Consider the following 26,932-nt stretch of genomic DNA (forward strand, 5'->3'; position numbering starts at 1 on the left):
GAATCACCTCACACTTTTCTGCATTAAACTCCATTTGCCACCACTCAGCCCAGCTCTGCATCTTATCTATGTCCCTCTGTAACTTGTAACATCCTTCCGCACTGTCCACAACTCCACCGACTTTAGTGTCATCTGCAAATTTACTCACCCATCCTTCTATGCCCTCCTCCAGGTCATTTATAAAAATGACAAACAGCAGTGGCCCCAAAACATCCTTGTGACACACCATTAGTAACTGGACTCCAGGCTGAACATTTCCCATCAACCACTACCCTTTGTCTTCTTCCAGCTAGACAATTTCTGATCCAAACTGCTAAATCACCCTGAATCCCATGCCTCCGTATTTTCTGCAATAGCCTACCGTGGGGAACCTTATCAAACGCTTTACTGAAATCCATATACACCACATCAACCGCTTTACCCTCATCCACCTGCTTGGTCACCTTCTCAAAGAACTCAATAAGGTTTGTGAGGCACGACCTACCCTTCACAAAACCGTGTTGACTATCTCTAATCAAATTATTCCTTTCCAGATGATTATACATCCTATCTCTTATAAACCTTTCTAAGACTTTGCCCACAACAGAAGTAAGGCTCACTGGTCTCTAGTTACCGGGGTTGTCTCTACTCCCCTTCTTGAACAAGTGGACAACATTTGCTATCCTCCAGTCTTCTGCACTATTCCTGTAGACAAAGATGACTTAAAGATCAAAGGCTCAGCAATCTCCTCCCTAGCTTCCCAGAGAATCCTAGGATCAGTCCCATCCGGACCAGGGGACTTATCTATTTTCACACTTTCCAGAATTGCTAACACCTCTTCCTTATGAACCTCAAGCCTTTCTAGTCTAGTAGCCTGTATCTCAGTATTCTCCTCGACAACATTGTCTTTTACCTGTGTGAATACTGACGAAAGATATTCATTTAGCACCTCTCTTATCTCCTCGGACTCCAAGCACAACTTCCCACTACTGTCCTTGACTGGCCCTACCCTTACCCTAGTCATTCTTTTATTCCTGACATATCTAGAGAAAGGGTTATCCTTGATCCTACCTGCCAAGGACTTCTCATGTCCCCTCCTGCGAGTAAATTGTTGAAAGGTAATTCCTTGTTTGAAATGTTTGCTGTGATTTGGAATATTCCTTGTTGGGTGAACTTAGAATGGAATAATCCAAGGGACGGATTTGGGATGATTGACAATAACCTAATAGGACAAGGAACCTGTAAATCCCAATATGGAGAGAGCACTGGATTATGGCGTTGAGATTGAGGATCAGCCATGATCATGTTGAATAGCAGAGCAGACTCGAAGGGCTTACTGGCCTACTCCTGCTCCTATTTTCTATATTTCTAAATCTCCCTTGTCCTAACTGACACCAAGTCCCATCAAAGCTCCAAAATCTAGGACTTGGCTCCCCACTCTGCAACAGACCACAATCAGTAAGAATGAACAACAACACCTCCTCCACAATAGTCCTCAACACCGGCGCCCCGCAAGGCTGCGTACTTAGCCCCCTTCTCTACTCCCTGTACACACACGACTGCGTGGCAAAACTTGGTTCCAACTCCATCTACAAGTTTGCTGACGATACGACCATAGTGGGCCGGATCTCGAATAACGATGAGTCCGAATACAGGAGGGAGATAGAGAACCTAGTGGAGTGGTGTAGCGACAACAATCTCTCCCTCAATGCCAGCAAAACTAAAGAGCTGGTAATTGACTTCAGGAAGCAAAGTACTGTACACACCCCTGTCAGCATCAACGGGGCCGAGGTGGAGATGGTTAGCAGTTTCAAATTCCTAGGGGTGCACATCTCAAAAAATCTGTCCTGGTCCACCCACTTCGACGCTACCACCAAGAAAGCACAACAGCGCCTATACTTCCTCAGGAAACTAAGGAAATTCGGCATGTCCACATTGACTCTTACCAACTTTTACAGATGCACCATAGAAAGCATCCTATCAGGCTGCATCACAGCCTGGTATGCCAACTGCTCGGCCCAGGACCGCAAGAAACTTCAGAGAGTCGTGAACACATCCCAGTCCATCACACAAACCTGCCTCCCATCCATTGACTCCATCTACACCTCCCGCTGCCTGGGGAAAGCGGGCAGTATAATCAAAGATCCCTCCATCCCGGCTTACTCACTCTTCCAACTTCTTCCATCGGGCAGGAGATACAGAAGTCTGAGAACACGCATGAACAGACTCTAAAACAGCTTCTTCCCCACTGTCACCAGACGCCTAAATGACCCTCTTATGGACTGATTTCATTAACACTACACCCTGTATGCTTCATCCGATGCCAGTGCTTTTGTAGTTACATTGTATATGTTGTGTTGCCCTATTATGTATTTTCTTTTATTCCCTTTTCTTCTCATGCACTTAATGATCTGTTGAGCTGCTCGCAGAAAAATACTTTTCACTGTATCTCGGTACACGTGACAATAAACAAGTCCAATCCAATCCAATCATCACCTTGTGTTCACTGACACACATTGGCTCCCGGTCCAGTAATCCTCCATTTTAAAATTCCCCTCCTTGTTTTCAGATCCCTCCACTTCCCTTATCTATGTAACCTCCTTCAGCCCTACAACCCTCGGCAATCTCCGCGCTCATCTAAACCTGGCCTCTTGTGCCTTCCTTCACTCTACCATCGACGGCCGTGTCTTTATGTGTCTGGGCCCTAAGTTCTGGAATTTCCTCCCTCAACTTCTCCACCTCTCTTTCTCCTTTAAAACACTCCTTAATCCTGCCTCTTCCACCAAGTCTTTGGTCACCTGACCCAATATCTCCAGACCTGCCCCAGTGTCAGATTTTTGCTTGAATCGCTCCTGTGAAATCTCAGGCGGTTTTACTATGTTGAAGGCGCTAATGAAGTGCAAGTTGGAATTGTTGTAAACATACTTTGAGGCCTGGCAACGTCGCAACTTCTTCCTAATGGATTAGCGGGTGAATCTACCGTGTGACATGGTTCTAATTAGAAAGTTCCCGATTTGATGGCTTGCGTTTGCTGATTTGAGTCGTGGCTAGCAACTGAGGCACTACAATTAGACAGATGTCCCTGTTGGACGGGCCTGCTTCTCCAGATCACTATTCCGCCACCCATCAGCTGGTGGGTGGGGATAGGTTCAGGCCCAGTTATGACTCATCACTGGCAACCTAGACTATCGCCTGGATGATGACCATATCTGCTGGAGACCAATAGGTATTGGAACATTATCGCCGTATGTATGATTATAGATATGAATGCTATCCACTTTCTGTCACATCACAGCATCTTATGTTATTGATCAATCTTCTTGACTCTTTTTCCACAAACCCAGGTTCCCAGCACCAAGAGCCCTCTCCCACTTTCCCTCTTCCCAAAGTAAGGATCTCCATTGCTCTTCGCCAACCCTACCGAAGCTTTTACTGAATGTTCACTCATCACCTTTCATCAGATGACGGTTCTGACAAACTCCAATCCTCAGAGTAATGGTTGAAACGCTGTGTCTTCTCTCCCTTGTTGAATATTGAAAGCTCTCTCAGCTCCTTCCAATTTTGTAACTCACCAACAACTCCCAATTTCTCATCTCTTTAACCCCTCCTCTTGTATCTAATCATCAATATTCCTGGCCTAATCTCTCCTGGTTTTAAATATAGCTCCCACAACTCGTCCATCTGCCTCAGCAAAAACTGTCCCCTTTTTGATCTGAACTGTTCTCCTTATCAAGTGCCAAATTTAACAACCCATGCTGTTTAAAACCTTGGACACAGTCCCCATGACAGGAGAGACTCCTTGAACATCACTCATGTTCCTGGTCACAGAAAACAGCCTGTTGCCTGATAAACAGTTCCACTCTTATCTGCAAAGAGACAACCTGCATTTATTTAGCACCTTTCAGAGAATAGAATCACTACAGTGCAGAAGGAGGCCATTTGGCCCATCAAGTCTGAACCGACCCTCTGAAAGAGCGCTCTACCTAGGCCCACGCCCCCACCCAATCCCCGTAACCCCACCGTGGACACTAAGGGCAATTTAGCATGGCCAATCCACCTAATCTGCACATCTTTGGACTGTGAGAAGAAACCGGAGCACCCGGAGGAAACCCACGCAGACACGGGGAGAATGTGCAGACTCCGCACAGACAGTGACCGAAGCCGGAATCGAACCCAGGATTCTTTTTTAATATAGAGAAGCATGACAGACCGATTGCCTTCAATCACTTTGTCAAAATCTTGTTTTCTCTTTATCAATATTACTATTGTCAATGTTCTCTTGTGTTCCTCCTGAATTCAGATCTCCGGTCCCACACAATCTTTCACCTCCCTGGATTGTGTGAACATCCAAGTTAATCTCACCATCTCCTGTATTCATCCCACCCTGAACCTGTTGAATCTTCACCACCAGTAATCTTCTCTTTCTCCTCTAACCTCCAGCCTCTAAAACCCAGGTTATTTCTTGATTTATCTTGTTTTGTCTTCAATGCTCTTTGATCTCAATGCTGTTTTACATCCTGCCTTTCTCACCCTGTGTTCTCAAAAAGGAATGGAAGGCGAGCAAAACTACTCTCAAGGAGAAGATTATTCAGCACCTCGATCCTGCTCCACCATTCAGTACGATCATGGGTGATTGTCTGCCTCAACTTGACTTTCCCGCACACTGCCCACATATATCCCTTGATTTCCCCCAGAATCCAAAACTCAATCACCCGTCGTCCTGAATACTCAGGAGGATGGAGCATCCACGGGACTCTTGGGTAGAGAATTCCAAAGGTTCACAACCCTTTAAGTGAAGAAAAGTCCCCTGATCTCAGTCTTAAATGGCTGACCCCTTATCCTTAGACCGTGTTCTAGCCCAGGCATTTTCAAAGTGTGGGTCGTGACCCGGGGAGGGTGGGCAGGTATCCGGAGGGTGTCAGCGTTCCCAATCGTGGGAGAAACGCGCAACGCCCGCAACCGACTTTTAAATTGAGAATGCTGGCCGGGAACGGCTTTTAAAGGGAACAATGCAGTCTTCCGGCCAGAAGTGACGACAGAGAGAAGGTCACGTGCCCAGCATGAACACTGACGTCACGCGCCCTGCACGTCCGTTCTTTTGATGCTAAGTCACACCGGAGAGTTTGCTCCATTTCCTAGCTGCGAGCTAGCAAGGCAAGGAACTGGGAAGAACTGAAGATGGATTGTTGTGCAAGAAGGAAGAGAGAGCCAGAGACACAAACAGGCAGTGCACCTTCTGGCCAGGAACTCACAACTGAATCTGCTGGAGAGAGCTGCTCGGGAGAGTTCAAGGAGAGGCCACGGCGGAACAAAGCGTTAGCTCTGTACAGAGCCCCAGAGCCTCTGGTGAACAGCCAACAAAGAAAAAACAAATGGGGCGCAAAGCAGTATAAAGGTGACTGTTGAGGTATGTCTTTGTGAATTGTGCCGATGCAAAGTCCATGTGTGTTACATACAGAGAAGTACTGGCAAATTAAAAACCTCCAAACTTCAAAGGCATTTGAAGACTAAGTATGGCGTGGTTGGAGGACAAACCTCTTGATTTTATTCAAAGGACGCAGCGAGAACTTAAATCATCAGCTAAAGTCCTTCGCAGAAATGTTACATTGGATGACGAAGCAAGTGAGATGGTGAGGACCGAGCAGGCTCACCTGCCACATTAACGGGAAGCGAAAATGGGTCACAAAGGTCAGCCGGTGGGTCCTGGGAAAAAAAGTTTGTAGAACACGGTTTTAGCCTCTTTTATCCTGAATAAAAAGCTTTTGGGGGGCCGGTTTAGCTCAGTAGGCTAGACAGCTGGTTTGTGGTGCAGAACCAGGCCAGCAGCGCGGGTTCAATTCCCGTACCAGCTGAGAATTCTGAATTATCCCTCTGTGCCCCCGAACAGGCGCCGGAATATGGCGACTAGGGGCTTTTCACAGTAACTTCATTGCAGTATAAGCCTACTTGTGACAATAAAGATTATTTTATTTATTTATTTACTGGGCAGTGTCTGAGAGGTTAGAGGTGTTCAAAATTCTGATTGATTCTAATAGAGTAAAGAGAAAGAAGCCATTTCAACTGGAGAAAGGGTCGATTAACAGAGCGCACAGATTCACGACAAGAGGAGATGTGGGTTTTTTTTTGACACTGTGTTGTGATCTGGAAGGTGCTGTCTGAAAGGCGGTGGAAGCAGATTCAATAATAACTTTCAAAAGGGAATTCAATAAATACTGGAAGAGGACAAATGTGGGGAGGGGGTAAAGTGGGGATTGGGACCAATTTAAAAAAAATAAATTTAGAATACCCAATTCATTTTCTCCAATTAAGGGGCAATTTAGCCTGGCCACTCCACCTACGCTGTGCATCTTTGGGTTGTGGGGGCGAAACCCACGCAAACACGGGGAGAATGTGCAAACTCCACACGGAAAGTGACCCAGAGCCGGGATCGAACCTGGGACCTCGGCGCCATGAGGCTGCAGGGCTAACCACTGCGCCACTGTGCTGCCCTAATTGGGATCAATTTAATGGCTCTTTCAGGGTGCTAGCAGAGGCACGATGGGATGAATGGCCTCCTGTGCTGTGTGATTCCGTGAGTAAAAGGACTTCAATTTACCTTTCGCCTTGTAGTCAGTAACTTTGTTCAATTAGACCGAAAGTAACCTCTACCCATGAGGATTGGGAGAAAACGTAGTTTAGCAATAAAAGATTCCACAGCTGCTGTTCATGATGGGGACTGCATTGTTGACAAACTGGACCTTTAAAAAAAGCACAACTGTGCAATGTGAGGCAGCTGTTAGTGGGGAGGGGAAAAGGGCAGGAGTGAGGGTGAGGAGAGGGGCTCGAAGCCAGTAGTTGCGAGCAACACACAAAACAGAGGAAACTACAGGAGAAAAGCTCCTGGAGCAACTGGTGACATCAGCTGCTCAGAATGTTCCTGCAACCCTGCGGGGGAGGGGCACAAACAGCCGCCACAGACTGATGGACATGGATCAGCAACAGATGGCCCAGTCAAAGAGATTGGCCAAAGGGTGATATCCCTCATCTTTGGCAATGCTAAACTCCCATCTCTCTCTCCATTGCTGTCTGTCTGTCTCTCTTGTCTGTCACTTCCCCTTCTCTCATTATTCTCTCTCGCCTCACTTTTCTTCCCTCTCTCACTATATTTAACTTCCTTCCTTAACCATTCGATCCATTCACTCCCCCCGGCCAAGTTTTTTAACCACTGCAAACTGAATCCATTTGCACAGATCCATCCTTTGGGAATATGGGATCAGCTCTGAAATTGCTACCTTCACAGTGAAACGGTCTGTTCACTGAGTTGCAACGACTTTAGGGATTTTCCCAGGGTAGGAGGAAGCCATTCGGCCCCTCGAGCCTGCTCCACCATTCAATAAGATCACGACTTATCGAATTATGGCCCTACCTCCACCATCCTGTATGTCCTCCCATAACCCTCCACTCCCATGCCTATCACAAATCTGTCTAAATCAGCCTTGAATATGTTCAATGAGCTGCGCTTCAGTGCCCGCTGGGGAAGAGGATTCCAAACACTAACCATCCTCTGAGGGAAGCAATTCCTCCTCATCTCTGTCTTAAATGGGAGACTCCTTGGGCGAGATTCTCCGACCCTCCGCCGGGTCGGAGAATCGCCGGGGGCTGGCATGAATCCCGCCCCCGCCGGTTGCCGAAGTCTCCGGCACCGGATATTCGGCGGAGGCGGGAATTGCGCCACACCGGTTGGCGGGCCCCCCCGCGCGATTCTCCGGCCCGGATGGGCCGAAGTCCCGCCGCTAAAATGCCTGTCCTGCCGGCGTAAATTATACCACCTACCTTACCGGCGGGACAAGGCGGCGTGGGCGGGCTCCGTGGTACTGGGGGGGGGGGGCGCATGGCGATCTGGCCCCGGGGGGTGCCCCCACGGTGACCTGGCCCGCCACCGGGGCCCACCGATCCGCGGGCGAGCCTGTGCCGTGGGGGCACTCTTTTCCTTCCGCCTTCGCCACGGTCTCCACCATGGCAGAGGCGGAAGAGACTCCCTCCCCTGCGCATGCGCGGGAAACTGACAGCGGCCGCTGATGCTCCCGCGCATGCGCCGCCCGGAGATGTCATTTCCGCGCCAGCTGGCGGGGCACCAAATGCCTTTTCCGCCAGCTGGCGGGGCGGAAATTCGTCCGGCGCCGACCTAGCCCCTTAAGGTTGGGGCTCGGCCCCCAAAGATGCGGAGCATTCCGCACCCTTGGGGCGGCGCGATGCCCGACTGATTTGTGCCGTTTTGGGGGCCAGTCGGCGGACATCGCGCCGTTTCCGGAGAATTTCGCCCCTTATCGTTAAACTGTGCCGCCTAGTTCTTATAATAATAATAATCTTTATTATTGTCACAAGTAGGCTTACATTAACACTGCAATGACGTTACTGTGAAAAGCCCCTAGTCGCCACATTCCGGCGCCTGTTCGGGTACACGGAGGAAGAATTCAGAATGTCCAATTCACTTAACAGCACGTCTTTCGGGACTTGTGGGAGGAAACCGGTGCACCCGGAGGAAACCCACGCAGATACGGGGAGAACGTGCAGACTCCACACAGACAGTGACCCAGCGGGGAATCGAACCTGTGACCCTGGAGCTGTGATGCAACAGTGCTAACCACCTTGAGGGAAGCGTCCTCTCCACATCTACTCTGTCACGCCTCCTTAGGATCTTACATGTTTCAATAAGATTATGTTTCTTTCTTCTAAACTCCAATGAGTATAGGCCCAAGCTGCTCAATCTTTCTTTAAGACAACCCCACCCCAGGAACAGCCTAATGAGCACATAGCAATGGGCAACCTAGGCCAGTGAGTGGGCCGCATGAGTGGCCCTTCTTCATCTGAGTGGCCGCAAGATTGAAATCGGCTTGTTCGCTAACCATGACTCCATATGTAAGATTAAATACATTTAACACGTGCCGAATATTTCATAACGAGCTACAGAAAATGCTCAACAATTTATATATTAATAGAACTGTCATCAACTTCAAATGGTAAATACAAAATAAATATTTACACTTTGGACAGAGGGGGAGCGCATGGCGCTCACGGTCAATGTCAGCAATCAGCACGCTCCTCACTTCACTCACCTTCACTTTACGTGGGAATAACGTCAGTCATATTGGTCGTGAAAAAAAACTATGCGGACGGAAGGAGGAACCTTAATTTAATTATTCATTCACAGGACGTGAGAATCACAGGACGTGAAGGTCAGCATTTAGTGCCGTTAGGGTGGGATTTGAACCAGTGACAGTGAACGAGCGCCGATATATTTCCACGTCAGGAAGGCGTGTGGCTTGTATGAAGGTACGAAGGTGGAAGGTATGAAAGGTGCTGTTGAAGGAGCCTGGATGCATTTTTATCCCGGGGACCTCATAACGTCCCAAAGCTGGGCAGCAGGGTGGCGCAGTGGGTTAGCCCTGCTGCCTCACGGCGCCGAGGTCCCAGGTTCGATCCCGGCTCTGGGTCACTGTCCGTGTGGAGTTTGCACATTCTCCCCGTGTCTGCGTGGGTTTCGCCCCCACAACCCAAAGATGTGCAGGGCAGCTGGATTGACCGCGCTAAATTGCCCCTTAATTGGAAAAATGAATTGGGTACTCTAAATTTAAAAAAGAAAAGAAAAAAATAAATAATGTCCCAATGCAGGACCTTTTGAAGCGCAGTCACTGTGGTACACAGCAAGATCCCATCAATAGTAATGTGAAATTCTGTTGTTGATTCAATATTGGCCACAGGATACCGGAGAGAACACCCCTGCCCCTCTTCAAACTAGTGATGATGAGATCTTTTACCTGCACCTCAGAAGCTGAAAAGGGCTTCGATTTAACATTGGCCCAATTGTTAATACTGGTGGAGAATGGTATGGGCCGGCTTGGGGGCGCCACTGTAATCCACTCCCAATGGCACTCGATCACCATGAGAATACCATGGGCTTAAATTACTGCCCATGCTCCTGGAGTTGGGGGTTCACGAGGTTTCAGGACAAGCGGAAGAGATTGGGAGCTGGCAAGGGTGAACCATAAACCTGACCACTGCCTTGATGCCCAGTTTACCCAGCCCAGTGAGAAAGCACTCACCTGTTACCCACATACAATTCACAGCCTCGCCCTCACTCCCGTTGAACCATCGCTTGAATGGCCAGTCCGATCAGATGATTTACCGTTACCTCATGGAGCATTGAATAGTCTGCCGCCTGGAATCTCTAGGGGAGGTTGCTGACAGGAATCAACCCAATAAACAGGTTGTCTGTAAACGCAGCCTCTCTCTCTCTCTCTCTCTCTCTCACACTCTCTGTCTTCAGTGGCTGAACCTGTTCCTACTTGTCAGGATTCAGTTCCCAGCTCTTTCCCCAGAGCCTTATTCCTGAGGTGTAAACTTGTGATATTAACCATATAGAATTTACAGCCAAAATGCAAACACAATAACAACATCCTGTCAATATATATCACCAATGACATCGTGAAAATGTCCCGGCCCTTTCAAATACATTTTGACAGATTTTAACACAGATCAAAGTCCTGATACTTGTCTCCCAGAGTACTGACCCTCTGACAGTGTGGCACTCCCTCAGTACTGACCCTCTGACAGTGTGGCACTCCCTCAGTACTGACCCTCTGACAGTGCAGAGGGAGCTTTACTCTGTAACTGACCCCGTGCTGTACCTGTCCTGGGAGTGTTTGATGGGGACAGTGTAGACGGAGTTTTACTCTGTATCTAACCCCGTGCTGTACCTGTCCTGGGAGTGTTTGATGGGGACAGTGTAGACGGAGTTTTACTCTGTATCTAACCCCGTGCTGTACCTGTCCTGGGAGTGTTTGATGGGGACAGTGTAGAGGGAGCTTTATTCTGTATCTAACCCCGTGCTGTACCTGTCCTGGGCGTGTTTGATCGGGACAGTGTAGAGGGAGCTTTACTCTGTATCCAACCCCGTGCTGTAAATGTCCTGGGAGTGTTTGATGGGGACAGTGTAGAGGGAGCTTTACTCTGTATCTAACCCTGTGCTGTACCTGTTCTGGGAGTGTTTGATGGGGACAGTGTAGAGGGAGCTTTACTCTGTATCTAAGCCCGTGCTGTACCTGTCCTGGGAGTGTTTGATGGGGACAGTGTAGAGGGAGCTTTACTCTGTATCTAACCCCGTGCTGTGCCTGTCCTGGGAGTGTTTGATGGGGACAGTGTAGAGGGAGCTTTACTCTGTATCTAACCCCGTGCTGTACCTGTCCTGGGAGTGTTTGATGGGGACTGTGTAGAGGGAGCTTTACTCTGTATCTAACCCCCTGCTGTACCTGTCCTGGGAGTGTTTGATGGGGACAGCGTAGAGGGAGCTTTACTCTGTATCTAACCCCCTGCTGTACCTGTCCTGGGAGTGTTTGATGGGGACAGTGTTGAGGGAGCTTTACTCTGTATCTAACCCTGTGCTGTACCTGTCCTGGGAGTGTTTGATGGGGACAGTGTAGAGAGAGCTTTACTCTGTATCTAACCCCGTGCTGTACCTGTCCTGGGAATGTTTGATGGGGACAGTGTAGAGGGAGCTTTACTCTGTATCTAATCCCGTGCTGTACCTGTCCTGGGAGTGTTTGATGGGGACAGTGTAGAGGGAGCTTTACTCTGTATCTAACCCCGTGTTGTACCTGTCCTGGGAGTATTATTGCTGACTCTGGGTAGAAACTGGGTGGTTCTCATTCCCAGCATTGACATTACTCCTTTGAAGCTGCCTTGATATTTTTCAGTCCAATTCCGCCTGAATTGAGATGTCACCTGGATGTGAGTCATTCACTCTGTCTTACGATTGGTCAGGGAGCTGCAGTGTGTTTCAGACTGAGAGTTTATTGTGATTTACTCCATTTGCTGAGGTTTAGCAAATGTTGAATTTGGAATAAAACCATCTTGAACCATCCTCTGGGACCTTGTCTCACTGTCTGCCTCCCTCCTCCTCCTGGTCTCTGTCTTTCAGCCTCCATCACTCTGTCTCACTTTGTTCTCTATCAATATCTCTTTCAGCCTGTCTACATCTTACTGTTTCTCCAGCTATCTCTGTCTCTTACATTCTCCCTCCCTCTATCCCTCCAGTGAAAAGTGAGTGATGACGAACGGGTGGGCAGTTTTCCATCTCTCCCATTGTTTATCTCACATCCTGTGGATCAGTCGGCTCAGTGACGTCAAACACACGTTTTTTTTAAAATCGCGTGGGTTATTTTCTCTCACTAAAAAGAGTTGCATTTGTATAGCGCCTGACGCGACCTCAGTAGGTACCAAAGCACCACACACAAACAGAAAATAGAAAAATACAGCACAGAACAGGCCCTTCGGCCCACGATGTTGTGCCGAACCTTGTCCTAGATTAATCATAGATTATCATTGAATTTACTGTGCAGAAGGAGGCCATTCGGCCCATTGAGTCTGCACCGGCTCTTGGAAAGAGCACCCTACCCAAAGTCAACACCTCCACCCAACGCCAAGGGCAATTTATCATTGGCCAATTCACCTAACCCGCACATCTTTGGACTGTGGGAGGAAACCAGAGCACCCGGAGGAAACCCACGCACACACGGGGAGAACGTGCAGACTCCGCACAGACAGTGACCCAAGCCAGAATCGAACCTGGGACCCTGGAGCTGTGAAGCAATTGTGCTATCCACAATGCTGCCGTGCTGCCCTTAAGAACAAATAAATCTACACTATATCATTTTACCGTAATCCATGCACCTATCCAATAGCTGCTTGAAGGTCCCTAATGTTTCCGACTCAACTACTTCCACAGGCAGTGCATTCCATGCCCCCACTACTCTCTGGGTAAAGAACCTACCTCTGACATCCCCCCTATATCTTCCACCATTCACCTTAAATTTATGTCCCCTTGTAATGGTTTGTTCCACCCGGGGAAAAAGTCTCTGACTGTCTACTCTATCTATTCCCCGATCATCTTATAAACCTCTATCAAGTCGCCCCTCATCCATCTCCGTTCTAATGAGAAAAGGCCTAGCACCCTCAACCTTTCCTCGTAAGACCTACTCTCCATTCCAGGCAACATCCTGGTAAATCTCCTTTGTACCTTTTCCAAAGCTTCCACATCCTTCCTAAAATGAGGCGACCAGAACTGTACACAGTACTCCAAATGTTGCCTTACCAAAGTTTTGTACAGCTGCATCATCACCTCACGGCTCTTAAATTCAATCCCTCTGTTAATGAACACTAGCACACCATAGGCCTTCTTCACAGCTCTATCCACTTGAGTGGCAACTTTCAAAGATATATGAACATAGACCCCAAGGTCTCTCTGCTCCTCCACATTGCCAAGAACTCTACCGTTAACCCTGTATTCCGCATTCATATTTGTCCTTCCAAAATGGACAACCTCACACTTTTCAGGGTTAAACTCCATCTGCCACTTCTCAGCCCAGCTCTGCATCCTATCTATGTCTCTTTGCAGCCGACAACAGCCCTCCTCACTATCCACAACTCCACCAATCTTCGTATCGTCTGCAAATTTACTGACCCACCCTTCAACTCCCTCATCCAAGTCATTAATGAAAATCACAAACAGCAGAGGATCCAGAACTGATCCCTGCGGTATGCCACTGGTAACTGGGATCCAGGCTGAATATTTGCCATCCACCACCACTCTCTGACTTCTATCGGTTAGCCAGTTCGTTATCCAACTGGCCAAATTTCCCACTATCCCATGCCTCCTTACTTTCTGCAGAAGCCTACCATGGGGAACCTTATCAAATGCCTTACTAAAATCCATGTACACTACATCCGCTGCTTTACCTTCATCCACATGCTTGGTCACCTCCTCAAATAATTCAATAAGACTTGTAAGGCAAGACCTACCCCTCACAAATCCGTGCTGACTATCCCTAATCAAGCAGTGTCTTTCCAGATGCTCAGAAATCCTATCCTTCAGTACCCTTTCCATGACTTTGCCAACCACCGAAGTAAGACTAACTGGCCTGTAATTCCCAGGGTTATCCCTAGTCCCTTTTTTGAACAGGGGCACGACATTCACCACTCTCCAATCCCCTGGTACCACCCCTGTTGACAGTGAGGACGAAAAGATCATTGCCAATGGCTCTGCAATTTCATCTCTTGCTTCCCATAGAATCCTTGGATGTATCCCATCAGGCCCGGGGAACTTGTCTATCCTCAAGTTTCTCAAAATGCCCAAAACATCTTCCTTCCTAACAAGTATTTCCTCGAGCTTACCAGTCTGTTTCACACTGTCCTCTCCAACAATATGGCCCCTCTCATTTGTAAATAAAGAAGAAAAGTACTCGTTCAAGACCTCTCCTATCTCTTCAGACTCAATACACAATCTCCCGCTACTGTCCTTGATCAGACCTACCCTCGCTCTAGTCATTCTCATATTTCTCACATATGTGTAAAAGGCCTTGGGGTTTTCCTTGATCCTACCCGCCAAAGATTGTTCATGCCCTCTCTTAGGGCAGCACGGTAGCATTGTAGATAGCACAATTGCTTCACAGCTCCAGGGTCCCAGGTTCGATACCAGCTTGGGTCACTGTCTGTGCGGAGTCTGCACATCCTCCCCGTGTGTGCGTGGGTTTCCTCCGGGTGCTCTGGTTTCCTCCCACAGTCCAAAGATGTGCAGGTTAGGTGGATTGGCCATGATAAATTGCCCTTAGTGTCCAAAATTGCCCTTAGTGTTGGGTGAGGTTAGTGGGTTATGGGGATAGGGTGGAGGTGTTGACCTTGGGTACGGTGCTCTTTCCAAGAGCCGGTGCAGAGTCGATGGGCCGAATGGCCTCCTTCTGCACTGTAAATTCTATGATTCTATGATTAGCTCTCCTAATCCCTTTCTTCAGTTCCCTCCTGGCTATCTTGTATCCCTCCAACGCCCTGTCTGAACCTTGTTTCCTCAGCCTTACACAAGTCTCCTTTTTCCTCTTAACAAGACATTCAACTTCTCTTGTCAACCATGGTTCCCTCACTCGACCATCTCTTCCCTGCCTGACAGGGACATACATATCAAGGACACGTAGTACCTGTTCCTTGAATAAGTTCCACATTTCACTTGTGTCCTTCCCTGACAGCCTATGTTCCCAACTTATGCACTTCAATTCTTGTCTGACAACATCGTATTTACCCTTCCCCCAATTGTAAACCTTGCCCTGTTGCACGCACCTATCCCTCTCCATTACTAAAGTGAAAGTCACAGAATTGTGGTCACCATCTCCAAAATGCTCCCCCACTAACAAATCTATCACTTGCCCTGGTTCATTACCAAGTACCAAATCCAATATTGCCTCCCCTCTGGTCGGACAATCTACATACTGTGTTAGAAAAGCTTCCTGGACACACTGCACAAACATCACCCCATCCAAACTATTTGATCTAAAGGGTTTCCTCTCAATGTTTGGGAAGTTGAAGTCACCCATGACTACTACCCTGTGACTTCTGCACCTTTCCAAAATCTGTTTCCCAATCTGTTCCTCCACATCTCTGCTACTATTGGGGGGCCTATAGAAAACTCCTAACAAGGTGACTGCTCCTTTCCTATTTCTGACTTCAACCCATACTACCTCAGTAGACTGATGCTCCTCAAACTGCCTTTCTGCAGCTGTTTTACTATCTCTAATTAACAATGCCACCCCCCACCTCTTTTACCACCCTCCCTAATCTTATTTAAACATGATGTGGAGACTTTAACCTGGTGTTGTAAGACTTCGTACTGTTATTTAAACATCTATAACCAGGGACCTCCAACAACCATTTCTGCCCCTCTTCTATCCAAGTTTCCGTGATGGCCACCACATCGTAGTCCCAAGTACCGATCCATGCCTTAAGTTCACCCACCTTATTCCTGATGCTTCTTGCGTTGAAGTATACACACTTCAACCCATCTCCGTGCTTGCAAGTACTCTCCTTTGTCAGTGTTCCCTTCCCCACTGCCTCATTACACGCTTTGGCGTCCTGAATATCGGCTACCTTAGTTGCTGGACTACAAATCCGGTTCCCATTCCCCTGCCAAATTAGTTTAAACCCTCCCGAAGAGTACTAGAAAACCTCCCTCCCAGGATATTGGTGCCCCTCTGGTTCAGATGCAACCCGTCCTGCTTGTACAGGTCCCACCTTCCCCAGAATGTGCTCCAATTATCCAAATACCTGAAGCCCTCCCTCCTACACCATTCCTGCAGCCACGTGTTCAGCTGCACTCTCTCCCTATTCCGAGCCTCGCTATCACGTGGCACCGGCAACAAACCAGAGATGACAACTCTGTCTGTCCTGGCTTTTAACTTCCAGCCTAACTCCCTAAACTTGTTTATTACCTCCACACCCCTTTTCCTACCTACATCGTTGGTACCAATGTGCACCACGACTTCTGGCTGCTCCCCCTCCCCCTTAAGGATCCTGAAGACACGATCCGAGACATCCCTGACCCTGGCACCCGGGAGACAACATACCTTCCGGGAGTCTCGCTCGCGACCACAGAATCTCCAATCTATTCCCCTAACCACTGAATCTCCTACAACTATTGCTTTTCTATTCTCCCCCCTTCCCTTCTGAGCCCACTCAGACTCAATGCCAGAGACCTGGCCGCTCGGGCCTTCCCCCAGTAGGTCATCCCCCCAACAGCATCCAAAATGGTATACTTGTTTTGAAGGGGAACGGCCACGAGGGATCCCTCCACTGTCTGCCTGTTTGTTTTTTTCCCCCTGACTGTAACCCAGCTACTCTTGTCCTGTACCTTGGGTGTGGTTACCTCCCTGTAACTCTTCTCTATCACCCCCTCTGCCTCCCGGATGATCCGAAGTTCATCCAGCTTCAGGTCCAGTTCCCTAACACGGTCTTGGAGGAGCTGGAGTGGGGTGCACTTCCCACAGGTATAGTCAGCGGGGACACCGGTGGTATCCCTCACCACCCACGTCCTACAGGAGGAGCATGCAACTGGCCTAGCCTCCATCCCCTCTTACCTTACAGAATATAGCTGCCCTGTGGACTAACTGGGCCTCCGCCCTCTGATTCTGCTCCCAGTCAACTGCAGTCTCTGCAAACTTCCGGCTCCCTTCACGCTCTTTGCGGAAATGTAGGAAACAAAATGAAAGGAGCACCTTACTCCCTCCTCACCTAACTCCCTCGGTCACCAAACTCTCACTATAGCACTCAAATGCACCAAATTCAGCACTCCCTCGGTCACCAAACTCTTACTATAGCACTCAAATGCACCAAATTCAACACTCCCTCAGTCACCAAACTCTCACTATAGCACTCAAATGCACCAAATTCAGCACTCCCTCAGTCACCAAACTCTCACTATAGCACTCAAATGCACCAAATTCAGCACTCCCTCAGTCACCAAACTCGCACTATAGCACTCAAATGCACCAAATTCAGCACTCAGTGCTTTTTGAAGTTTAGTTACTGTCATAAACTAATCTAGGAAACGTGGCAATGAATATGTGCACAGCAAGATCCACAAAGTGCAATGTGATAATGACCACAGTGGGTTAGCACGGGTGCCTCACAGCGCCAGGGACCCGGGTTCGATTCCGGCCTCATGTGACTGTCTGTGGAATTTGCACTTTCTCCCCGTGTGTGCGTGGGTGTCCTCCGGGTGCTCCGGTTTCCTCCCACAGTCCCGAAAGATGTGCTGGTTAGGTGGATTGGCCGTGGTCAATTCGTGGGGGTCACAGGATTAGGATGCGCAGTGTGCCACTGCCGTTTGTCATTTTTATAAATGACCTGGAGGAGGGCGTAGAAGGATGGGTGAGTAAATTTGCAGATGACACTAAAGTCGGTGGAGTTGTGGACAGTGCGGAAGGATGTCACAGGTTACAGAGGGACATAGATAAGCTGCAGCGCTGGGCTGAGAGGTGGCAAATGGAGTTTAATGCAGAAAAGTGTGAGGTGATTCATTTTGGAAGGAATAACAGGAAGACAGAGTACCGGGCTAATGGTAAGATTCTTGGCAGTGTGGATGAGCAGAGAGATCTCGATGTCCATGTACATAGATCCCTGAAAGTTGCCACCCAGGTTGAGAGGGTTGTTAAGAAGGCGTACGGTGTGTTAGCTTTTATTGGTAGAGGGATTGAGTTTCGGAGCCATGAGGTCATGTTGCAGCTGTACAAAACTCTGGTGCGGCCGCATTTGGAGCATTGCGTGCAATTCTGGTCGCCGCATTATAGGAAGGATGTGGAAGCATTGGAAAAGGTGCAGAGGAGATTTACCAGAATGTTGCCTGGTATGGAGGGAAGATCTTATGAGGAAAGGCTGAGGGACTTGAGGATGTTTTCGTTAGAGAGAAGAAGGTTACGAGGTGACTTAATTGAGGCATACAAGATGATCAGAGGATTGGATCGGGTGGACAGTGAGAGCCTTTTTCCTCGGATGGTGATGTCCAGCACGAGGGGACATAGCTTTAAATTGAGGGGAGATAGATATAAGACAGATGTCAGAGGTAGGTTCTTTACTCAGAGAGTAGTAAGGGTGTGGAATGCCCTGCCTGCAACAGTAGTGGACTCGTCAACACTAAGGGCATTAAAATGGTTATTGGATAGACATATAGACGATAAGGGAATAGTGTAGATGGGCTTTAGAGTGGTTTCACAGGTCGGTGCAACATTGAGGGCCGAAGGGCCTGTACTGCGCTGCAATGTTCTATGTTCTATGAGGTGGGGTGCTCTTTCAGAGGGTCGGTGCAGACTTGATGGGCTGAATGGCCTCCTGCACTGTAGGGATTTTACGGACCAGATAATCTGTTTCAGTGATGTTGATCATGACACCAAGAGAAGGTCCCTCTGCTTTTCCTCAAAATGTTGCCATGGGATCGTAACTCCTTGCAGTCTGGAGTTCCCGGCCTCCCCCACAATGTACCCTCTGATGTTACTGTGAATCACCGGCTGGGATTCCCCGGCAGTTTGCTGACGGAGGGATTCTCTGGCGCTGCCGGCAGTGCCCCCCTCGGGCTTCCCAACGGAATGGGGTGGCTTCAATGGGAAAACCCTGCCGCCAGCGAACGGCGTGCCAGCGGGAAACATGTCGGAGCATCCCATCCTCTGGCTTCCTGGCCAAAGTTGAACTCTCAATCCCGAGAGTCACAGAGTGACAGGACCTAAACTCCGCAAGAAAGCAGAAAAACAATAAAATAGGAGGGAGGTGGGAACGGTCGAAGTTTCAAATCTGATAATTGTTCTGATCGTTGACGGGCTGCTCCAGAATAAGTGATGAGATACTGCGAGGGTACAGTCCACTGTATAACACTGGGGTCTCTATGTGTATATGTGCACAGACCATTCAAGGTGTCAGGACAGGCAGAGAGAGCAGTTAATAAAGCAGATAGTACCCTGGGCTTTATTGATCAGAGCACAGAGTGAGGAGGTTCGGCTGAACTTATACAGACACTAGTTAGACCTCAGCTGGAATACTGTGTACAGTTCTGGGCTCCACATTATAGGAAGGATGTGAACGCATTGGAGAGGGTGTAGAAGAGGTTTCCAACAATGGTCCCGGGGTGAGATACCTCAGTTATGAGGATAGACTGGAGAGGTTGGGACAGTTTTTGGAGAGAAGGCTGAGAGGAGATTTGACAGAGATGTTCAAACTCCTGAGGGGGGCTGGACAGAGTGGATCGGGAAAAACTATTCCCGTTCGTTAAAGGCTCAAGATCGAGGGGGCACAGGTTTAAAGTGATTTGCAAAAGAAGCAAATCTGGTTTTGGTAAAAAAAAAACTTCTGTTCAGCGAGTGGTTTGGGTCTGGAACGCGTGGCCTGGAGGTGTGGGGGAGGCAGGTTCAATCGAGGCGTTCGAGAGGGCGTCAGATTATTATTTGGACAGAAAGAATGCGGAGGGGGACGGGGAAAAGGCCGGGGAGCGACACTCAGTCACGATGCACGTTTGGAGACAGTATGAAACCTCAGTGATTTCTTTGCTTGTTTTCTAGTTCAGGGTCTGGTTTATTTGATGACGTGATGAGAGCCGCACTTCGTTTGGATGAATTATAAATCAGCGACTCCGTTTGAATATGACTGGAAGACGTGTGTTAAAGCTTAAAAACATCAGTTGCGGGAGTTTCTAATAGAGGGTCGGTATCGGGTTTTTAGGGGTGGAATAGTAATGTTTTTTTTAATAGAATTTACAGTGCAGAAGGAGGCCATTCGGCCCACCGGGTCTGCACCAGCTCTTGGAAAGAGCACCCTACTTAAGCCCACACTTCCACCCTATCCCTGTAACCCCAGCTAATCTTTTTTTTGGACACTAAGGGGCAATTTATAATGGCCAATCCACCTAACCTGCACATCTTTGGACAGTGGGAGGAAACTGGAGCACCCGGAGGAAACCCACGTAGACACGGGGAGGATGTGCAGACTCCGCACAGACAGTGACCCAAGTCGGGAATCGAACCTGGGACCCTGGAGCTGTTAAGCAACAATGCTGACCACTGTGCTACCGTGCCGCCCTAATGTTGTGGGTGGGTGTCCGGAGGGCAGGGAGGGATGGTTGGAGATTAGCAGTTGCAGCGTTATTGTCAGCGGACTATTCCACTAGTGGGAACATCGCGGTTTTGCCTCCTGGGCACACTCCCACACCAGACAGGCTGCCTGGGGATCTTCGGGGTGGGATTGCTGTAAAGTGAGCAGGAAGCTTGGCGGCCTCCTGTCCTAGCTGCCCCTGTGGTTGCGGGAGTAGTGAGGGGGTTCTTGATGGTGGTGGAGGGCGGGGTGTGACTGAGGGCAGTTTCAGTCCAGCAAGCACAGTTCCCGTGGTAGCATGCAGACACTGAGCCCTTTCCCCAAAGCCACCTTATTGAGCTTCCTCAATAACCTGCAGCGGGAAGCACTCACATTGCTGCACAAAACGTTCATGCACGTTTCGCCTCTGATTAACTCACACAGACTCGTGCTAAACAAAGACTCACAAATTCAGAACATCCCAAGTTGCTGACAGCCAAAAAATAAACAGCAACCAATGTTGCAGGAAAATCAGCAGCCAAGCTGTGCACAGAAAGATCCCACAAACAGCAGTGTGGTCACAGCCAGAGATTCTGAATTTATGATCTTCATTGCTGGAGGGTCATTAGTCCAAGGCAACGGGGAAAACTCCATGCTCTCCTCCAAAACCGTGGCAGAAAATCCGTTCAGCCCATCAGAGTGTACACACAACATGTCGATTTATAATCTCCTCAGAGCGGAAAACTGGACAGTACGGCACTCCCTCAGTACTGACCCACTGGCAGTGCAGCACTCCCTCAGTACTGACCTACTGACAGTGCGGCACTCCCTCAGTACTGACCCTCTGACTGACAGTGCAGCACTCCCTCAGTGCTGACCCTCGACAGTGCAGCACTCCCTCAGTACTGACCCTCTGACTGTGCAGCGCTACCTCATCACAGACCCTCTGACAGTGCGGCACTCCCTCAGTACTGACCCTCTGACTGACAGTGTAGCATTCCCTCAGTACTGACCCTCTGACAGTGCAGCACTCCCTCAGAACTGACCCTCTGACAGTGCAGGGTGTGGAGCCCATATACCAGTGAGTCAGTGTGTGTGGAACCCGTACCCCAGTGAGAGTCAGTGTGTGTGGGACCCGTACTCCAGTGAGAGTCAGTGTGTGTGGGACCCGTACCCCAGTGAGAGTCAGTGTGTGTGGGACCCGTACCCCAGTGAGAGTCAGTGTGTGTGGGACCCGTACCCCAGTGAGAGTCAGTGTGTGTGGAAGCCGTACCCCAGTGAGAGTCAGTGTGTGTGGGACCCGTACCCCAGTGAGAGTCAGTGTGTGTGGAACCCGTACCCCAGTGAGAGTCAGTGTGTGTGGGACCCGTATCCCAGTGAGAGTCAGTGTGTGTGGGACCCGTACCCCAGTGAGAGTCCGAGTGTGTGGGACCCGTACCCCAGAGAGAGTCAGTGTGTGTGGGACCTGTACCCCAGTGAGAGTCAGTGTGTGTGGGACCCATACCCCAGTGAGAGTCAGTGTGTGTGGGACCCGTACCCCAGTGAGAGTCAGTGTGTGTGGGACCCGTACCCCAGTGAGAGTCAGTGTGTGTGGGACCCGTACCCCAGTGAGAGTCAGTGTGTGTGGGACCCGTACCCCAGTGAGAGTCAGTGTGTGTGGGACCCGTACCCCAGTGAGAGTCAGTGTGTGTGGGACCCATACCCCAGTGAGAGTCAGTGTGTGTGGGACCCGTACCCCAGTGAGAGTCAGTGTGTGTGGGACCCGTACCCCAGTGAGAGTCAGTGTGTGTGGGACCCGTACCCCAGTGAGAGTCAGTATGTGTGGGACCCGTACCCCAGTGAGAGTCAGTGTGTGTGGGACCCGTACCCCAGTGAGAGTCAGTGTGTGTGGAACCCGTACCCCAGTGAGAGTCAGTGTGTGTGGGACCCGTACCCCAGTGAGAGTCAGTGTTTGTGGGACCCGTACCCCAGTGAGAGTCAGTGTGTGTGGAACCCGTACCCCAGTGAGAGTCAGTGTGTGCGGGACCCGTACCCCAGTGAGAGTCAGTGTGTGTGTAACCGTATCCCAGTGAGAGTCAGTGTGTGTGGAACCTGTACCCCAGTGAGAGTCAGTGTGTGTGGGACCTGTACCCCAGTGAGAGTCAGAGTGTGTGGGACCCGGTGAATATTAGCAGCCCAGAATTTCCAGGAAAGCTCCTTTGCTGATGAATCTGAATCAAGGCGAGGTTTGAACAGCCTTTCTGACTCTCCAAGCTGCCAGCAGTTTTTGCATTACTTACATTGGTTCTGGTCGAGGGTGTATGGTAGGGTGCCCGGAGCGTGGTTACATCTGGAGGTTGCAGGCTGGTCTCAGTCCTTTCTGTTGGTCCCTGACTGCCGCTGCCACTTACTGTTGTTGTCAGGTGTTCCACCTGCTGGGAAAGGTGTCGTACCTGATCTCGCAGCTCCTGGTTCTCCAGCTGGAGATTGTTCAGTGTCTGGGACACCGGGCTCAGCAGGTTTAACATGTCCTCGATGCGCTTTTCCACCTCTCTCTTCAGCGTGCCAATGTCCACGTGAACCTCCTTGATCGCCTCCTGCAAAGTGCCCTCAAAGTAGCCCACGGCCTGTGTGAGAGTGGCAGGCTGAGTATCCACCAAGCTCTTAGACTCCATGGGGCTGGGACCCAAACAACCCGCAGCTACTTGGAAAAGTAGTTTGTGTTTTGTCGGCTGAAGATTCCTCTCTGATATCCGAGCCCCTCTCCTCTGTCCTTTCTCCAACTCGTATCAAGATTAGTTCTTCATTAAGTCCCTGCAGATTGATGCTGACCGACTCAGTCTCCTTCTCTCTCGCTCTGTGCTCTCTCTCTTCCTCCTACTCGCTGCACATCTGCTGTCTAATCTCAATTCGAGAAGAATAGAGTCAGAGGCAGCAGGAGAGAGGCTGCCAAACTTTGTGCTGGAGCTCGTGGGGGGGGGGGGGGGGGGGGGGTTGCTTGTAGGGAGCAGCTGGACCTGTGCTGTCTGTCAGAGATTGAGAAGGGTGGCTGGGGGGGGCTTGGGGGGGGGGGGGGGGTGACTGGCGATCGAGGGGGTGGGGGGGGGGTGACTGGCGATCGAGGGGGTGGGGGGGGGGGTGACTGGCGGTCTAGGTGGGGGGGGAGGTGGTTGTGGGAGGTGTCTGTAATCAGACACTGTCACTGGACTCTGAAGCTGTTCAGACATTCCTTATCAGTGTCGCTGGAGGCATGGAGATGAATGTGAGCTGGGAGAGGTGGTTAGCTCAGCTCACACACTGGGGGAAGGAAAGGCTGTTCTCTGCCCAGAGTGACAGCGGTGAACACAATCACTGGAACTCGAGGCTGCCCCGGGAACGCGGAGTTCACAAATCCTCAGAGACCACTCTCACCCTGACTCACTCCTTCAACCGGGGAGGGGGGCATTGGCAGGAGGGGGAGCCCACAAACTTGATTGGGGGAGGGGTCTGCACTCGGTAAGCCCCCTTGTCAGTATCATCTCAAAATGGAGAGTCTCTTTTTAAAAAAAATAAATTTAAATGACCCAATATTTTTTTCCCCAATTAATGGGCAATTTAGTGTGGCCAATCCACCGACACATCTTTGGGTTGTGGGGGCGAAACCCACGCAGACACGGGGAGAACTCCCACAAGTCCCGAAAGACGCGCTGTTAGGTGAATTGGACATTCTGAATTCTCCCTCTGTGACCCGAACAGGCGCCGGAGTGTGGCGACTAGGGGATTTCCCCAGTAACATCATTTTTAAATTTTTTATAAATTTAGAGTACCCAATTCATTTTTTCCAATTAAGGGGCAATTTAGCGTGGCCAATCCACCTACCCTGCACATCTCTGGGTTGTGGGGGCGAAACCCACGCAGACACGGGGAGAATGTGCAGACTCCACACGGACAGTGACCCAGAGCCAGGATCGAACCTGGGAACTCGGCGCCGTGAGACTGCAGTGCTTTTTAAAAAAATAAATGTTTTATTAAAGTTTTTCCAATGAGCGTTTTTACATAACAAAAATAGAAATACAGATAGTAATAAAAAAAAACAATAAACATATCCCAAAGCTTACAGTGAAACTACTTACACAACAGAATTTATTTTTTAAAAACAGAACAAGGTGGGTTTTGTCTCCAACAGTACCCCCCCCCAGGATGCTGCTGCTGCTGACACTTACGGCTCCCCTAGAAAGTCAAGGAAAGGTTGCCACTGCCGGGAGAACCCCATCAAGGACCCTCTCAAGGCGAACTTTATTCGCTCCAGGCTGAGGAACCCCGCCATATCGCTAACCCAGGTCTCCACCCCCGGGGTTTTGAGTCCCTCCACATTAACAAGATCCGTCTCCGGGCTACCAGGGAGGCAAAGGCCAGGACCTCGGCCTCTTTCGCTTCCTGCACTCCCGGATCCTCCGACACCCCAAATATTGTTACCGCTGGGCTCGCCTTCACCCGAGCGTCCAAAACCCTAGACATCACCCTCGCAAACCCCTGCCAGAATTCTTTAACAGCTGGGCATGCCCAAAACAAATGGGTATGGTCCGCCGGACTTGGGCACCTGTCCTCCACCCCAAAAACTTACTCATTCTTGCCGCCGTTATATGCGCCCGATGCACCATCTTAAACTGGATTAAACTGAGCCTGGCACATGATGAGGAGGAGTTCACCCTGCCCCAGGGCATCGACCCACAGGCCCTCATCCAGCTCCTCACCCAGCTCCTCCTCCCACTTGCCCTTCAACTCCCCCATTGAGGCTTCCTCCACCTCCTGCAGCTCCTGATATATGTCCGACACCTTCCGCTCCCCTACCCAGATGCCAGACACCACCCTGTCCTGGATCCTACGCGGGGGTAGCAGCGGAAATGTCCCCACCTGTTTTCTAAGAAAGTCCCGAACCTGGAGGTACCTGAACGCATTCCCCGGGGGGTAGGCCGAACCTCTCCTCCAGCGCCTGCATGCCAGGGAAAGTCCCGTCTATAAACAGGTCCTCCATCCTCCTAATACCTGCCCTATACCAGCCATGATATCCCCCATCCAACCTACCCGGAGCAAATCTGTGCTTATTCCGTATCGGGGTCCACACCGAGGCCCCCTCCTCTCCCCTGTGTCTCCTCCACTGCCCCCAGATCCTCAGTGCCCCCCCCCCCCCCCAGCTACGCTCCAAGAATACCCTTTTGACTGGCGGGGTTTAATTCGCCCACACAAATCCCGTCACAATCCTATTCACCCGCTTAAAGAAGGACTTGAGGATGAAAATGGGGAGGCACTGAAATACGAAGAGGAACCTGGGGAGAACCGTCATCTTCACAGTCTGCACCCATCCCGCCAGGGAAAGTGGGAGCATATCCCACCTTTTAAACTCTCCCTCCATCTGCTCCACGAGCCGGGTTAAGTTGTGCCTGTGCAGGGCATCCCAGTTCCAGTCCACTTGTATCCCCAAGTACCGAAAGCTCCTCTCCACTAACCTGAGCGGGAGCTCCCTCAGTCTCTCCTCCTGGCCCCTACCGTGGACCACAAAACAGCTCACTCTTCCCCACCTTCAACTTATACCCCGAGAACCTCCCAAAGTCCCCCAGGATCCGCATGACATCCCCCATCCCCTCTAACGGGTCCGAAATATGCAACAGCAGGTCATCCACGTAGAGGGAGACCTCCTCCCCTCCGCGCACCAGCCCCCTCCAATCCCCCGAAGTCCTGAGTGCAATGGCCAATGGCTCAATTGCCGGAGCAAACAGCAACGGGGACAGGGGACACCCCTGTCTCGTCCCCCGATACAGCCTGAAATATTCCGACCTTAGCCGGTTTGTGGACACACTCGCTACAGGGGCCTGATACTGCAGCTTGACCCACCCTATAAATCCCTCCCCAGATCCAAACCAGCCTAGCACCTCCCACAGATACTCCCACTCCACCCTGTCAAAGGCCTTCTCCGCGTCCATCGCAGCCACCACCTCCACCTCCCCCCCTCCGAGGGCATCATGATAATATTCAGGAGCCTCCTCACATTCGCGTTCAGCTGCCTGCCCTTAACAAACCCCGTCTGGTCCTCCCCAATCACTCCCGGGACACAGTCCTCTATTCTGGTGGCCAGAATGTTCGCCAACAGCTTGGCATCCACGTTCAGGAGCGATCTCGGCCTGTAGGACCCACACTGAACCGGATCCTTCTCCCTCTTCAGGATAAGCGAGATCAATGCCTGCGACATTGTCGGAGGGAGGATCCCTTTCTCCTTTGCCTCATTGAAGGTTCTCATCAGGAGCGGGCTCAGCAGCTCTGAGAACTTCTTATAAACTTCTACGGGGAAGCCGCCCGGGCCCGGGGCCTTGCCCGCCTGCATGCCTGCCAGCCCCCTGAGTACCTCCTTCAACTCAATCGGGGCCCCCAGTCCCTGCACCCGCTCTGCTTCCACCCTTGGGAACCTCAACCGGTCCATGAACCGCCTCATCCCTTCCCCCTCCCCGGGGGGTTCCGACTCGTATAACCTCCCGTAGAACTCCCTGAAGACTTCATTGACCCTCTCTGGGCTCAGCACTATGTTGCCTTC

The 26,932-nt window shown here is 50.3% G+C and overlaps 1 protein-coding gene across 3 annotated transcripts in view; it reads right to left on the minus strand.

The window, feature by feature from the left end:
- The window catches only part of smtnl (smoothelin, like), a 51,621-nt gene extending 28,305 nt beyond the window's left edge, over window positions 1-23,316 (minus strand). For 2 of the 3 annotated variants that reach the window (XR_011933732.1, XM_072469996.1), the window contains exon 1: window positions 22,668-23,316. Coding sequence is in view for 2 of the 3 variants with exons in the window: in XM_072469996.1 (XP_072326097.1) it covers window positions 22,668-23,042 (375 nt within the window). In the remaining variant the exon portion in view is untranslated. The remainder of the gene's footprint in view (window positions 1-22,667) is intronic. The other variant, XM_072469997.1, reaches the window with a different exon arrangement.
- Window positions 23,317-26,932: the final 3,616 nt, after the last annotated feature.

Source organism: Scyliorhinus torazame, chromosome 12 (genome assembly GCF_047496885.1).
Source record: "Scyliorhinus torazame isolate Kashiwa2021f chromosome 12, sScyTor2.1, whole genome shotgun sequence".
Lineage (NCBI taxonomy): Eukaryota > Metazoa > Chordata > Chondrichthyes > Carcharhiniformes > Scyliorhinidae > Scyliorhinus > Scyliorhinus torazame.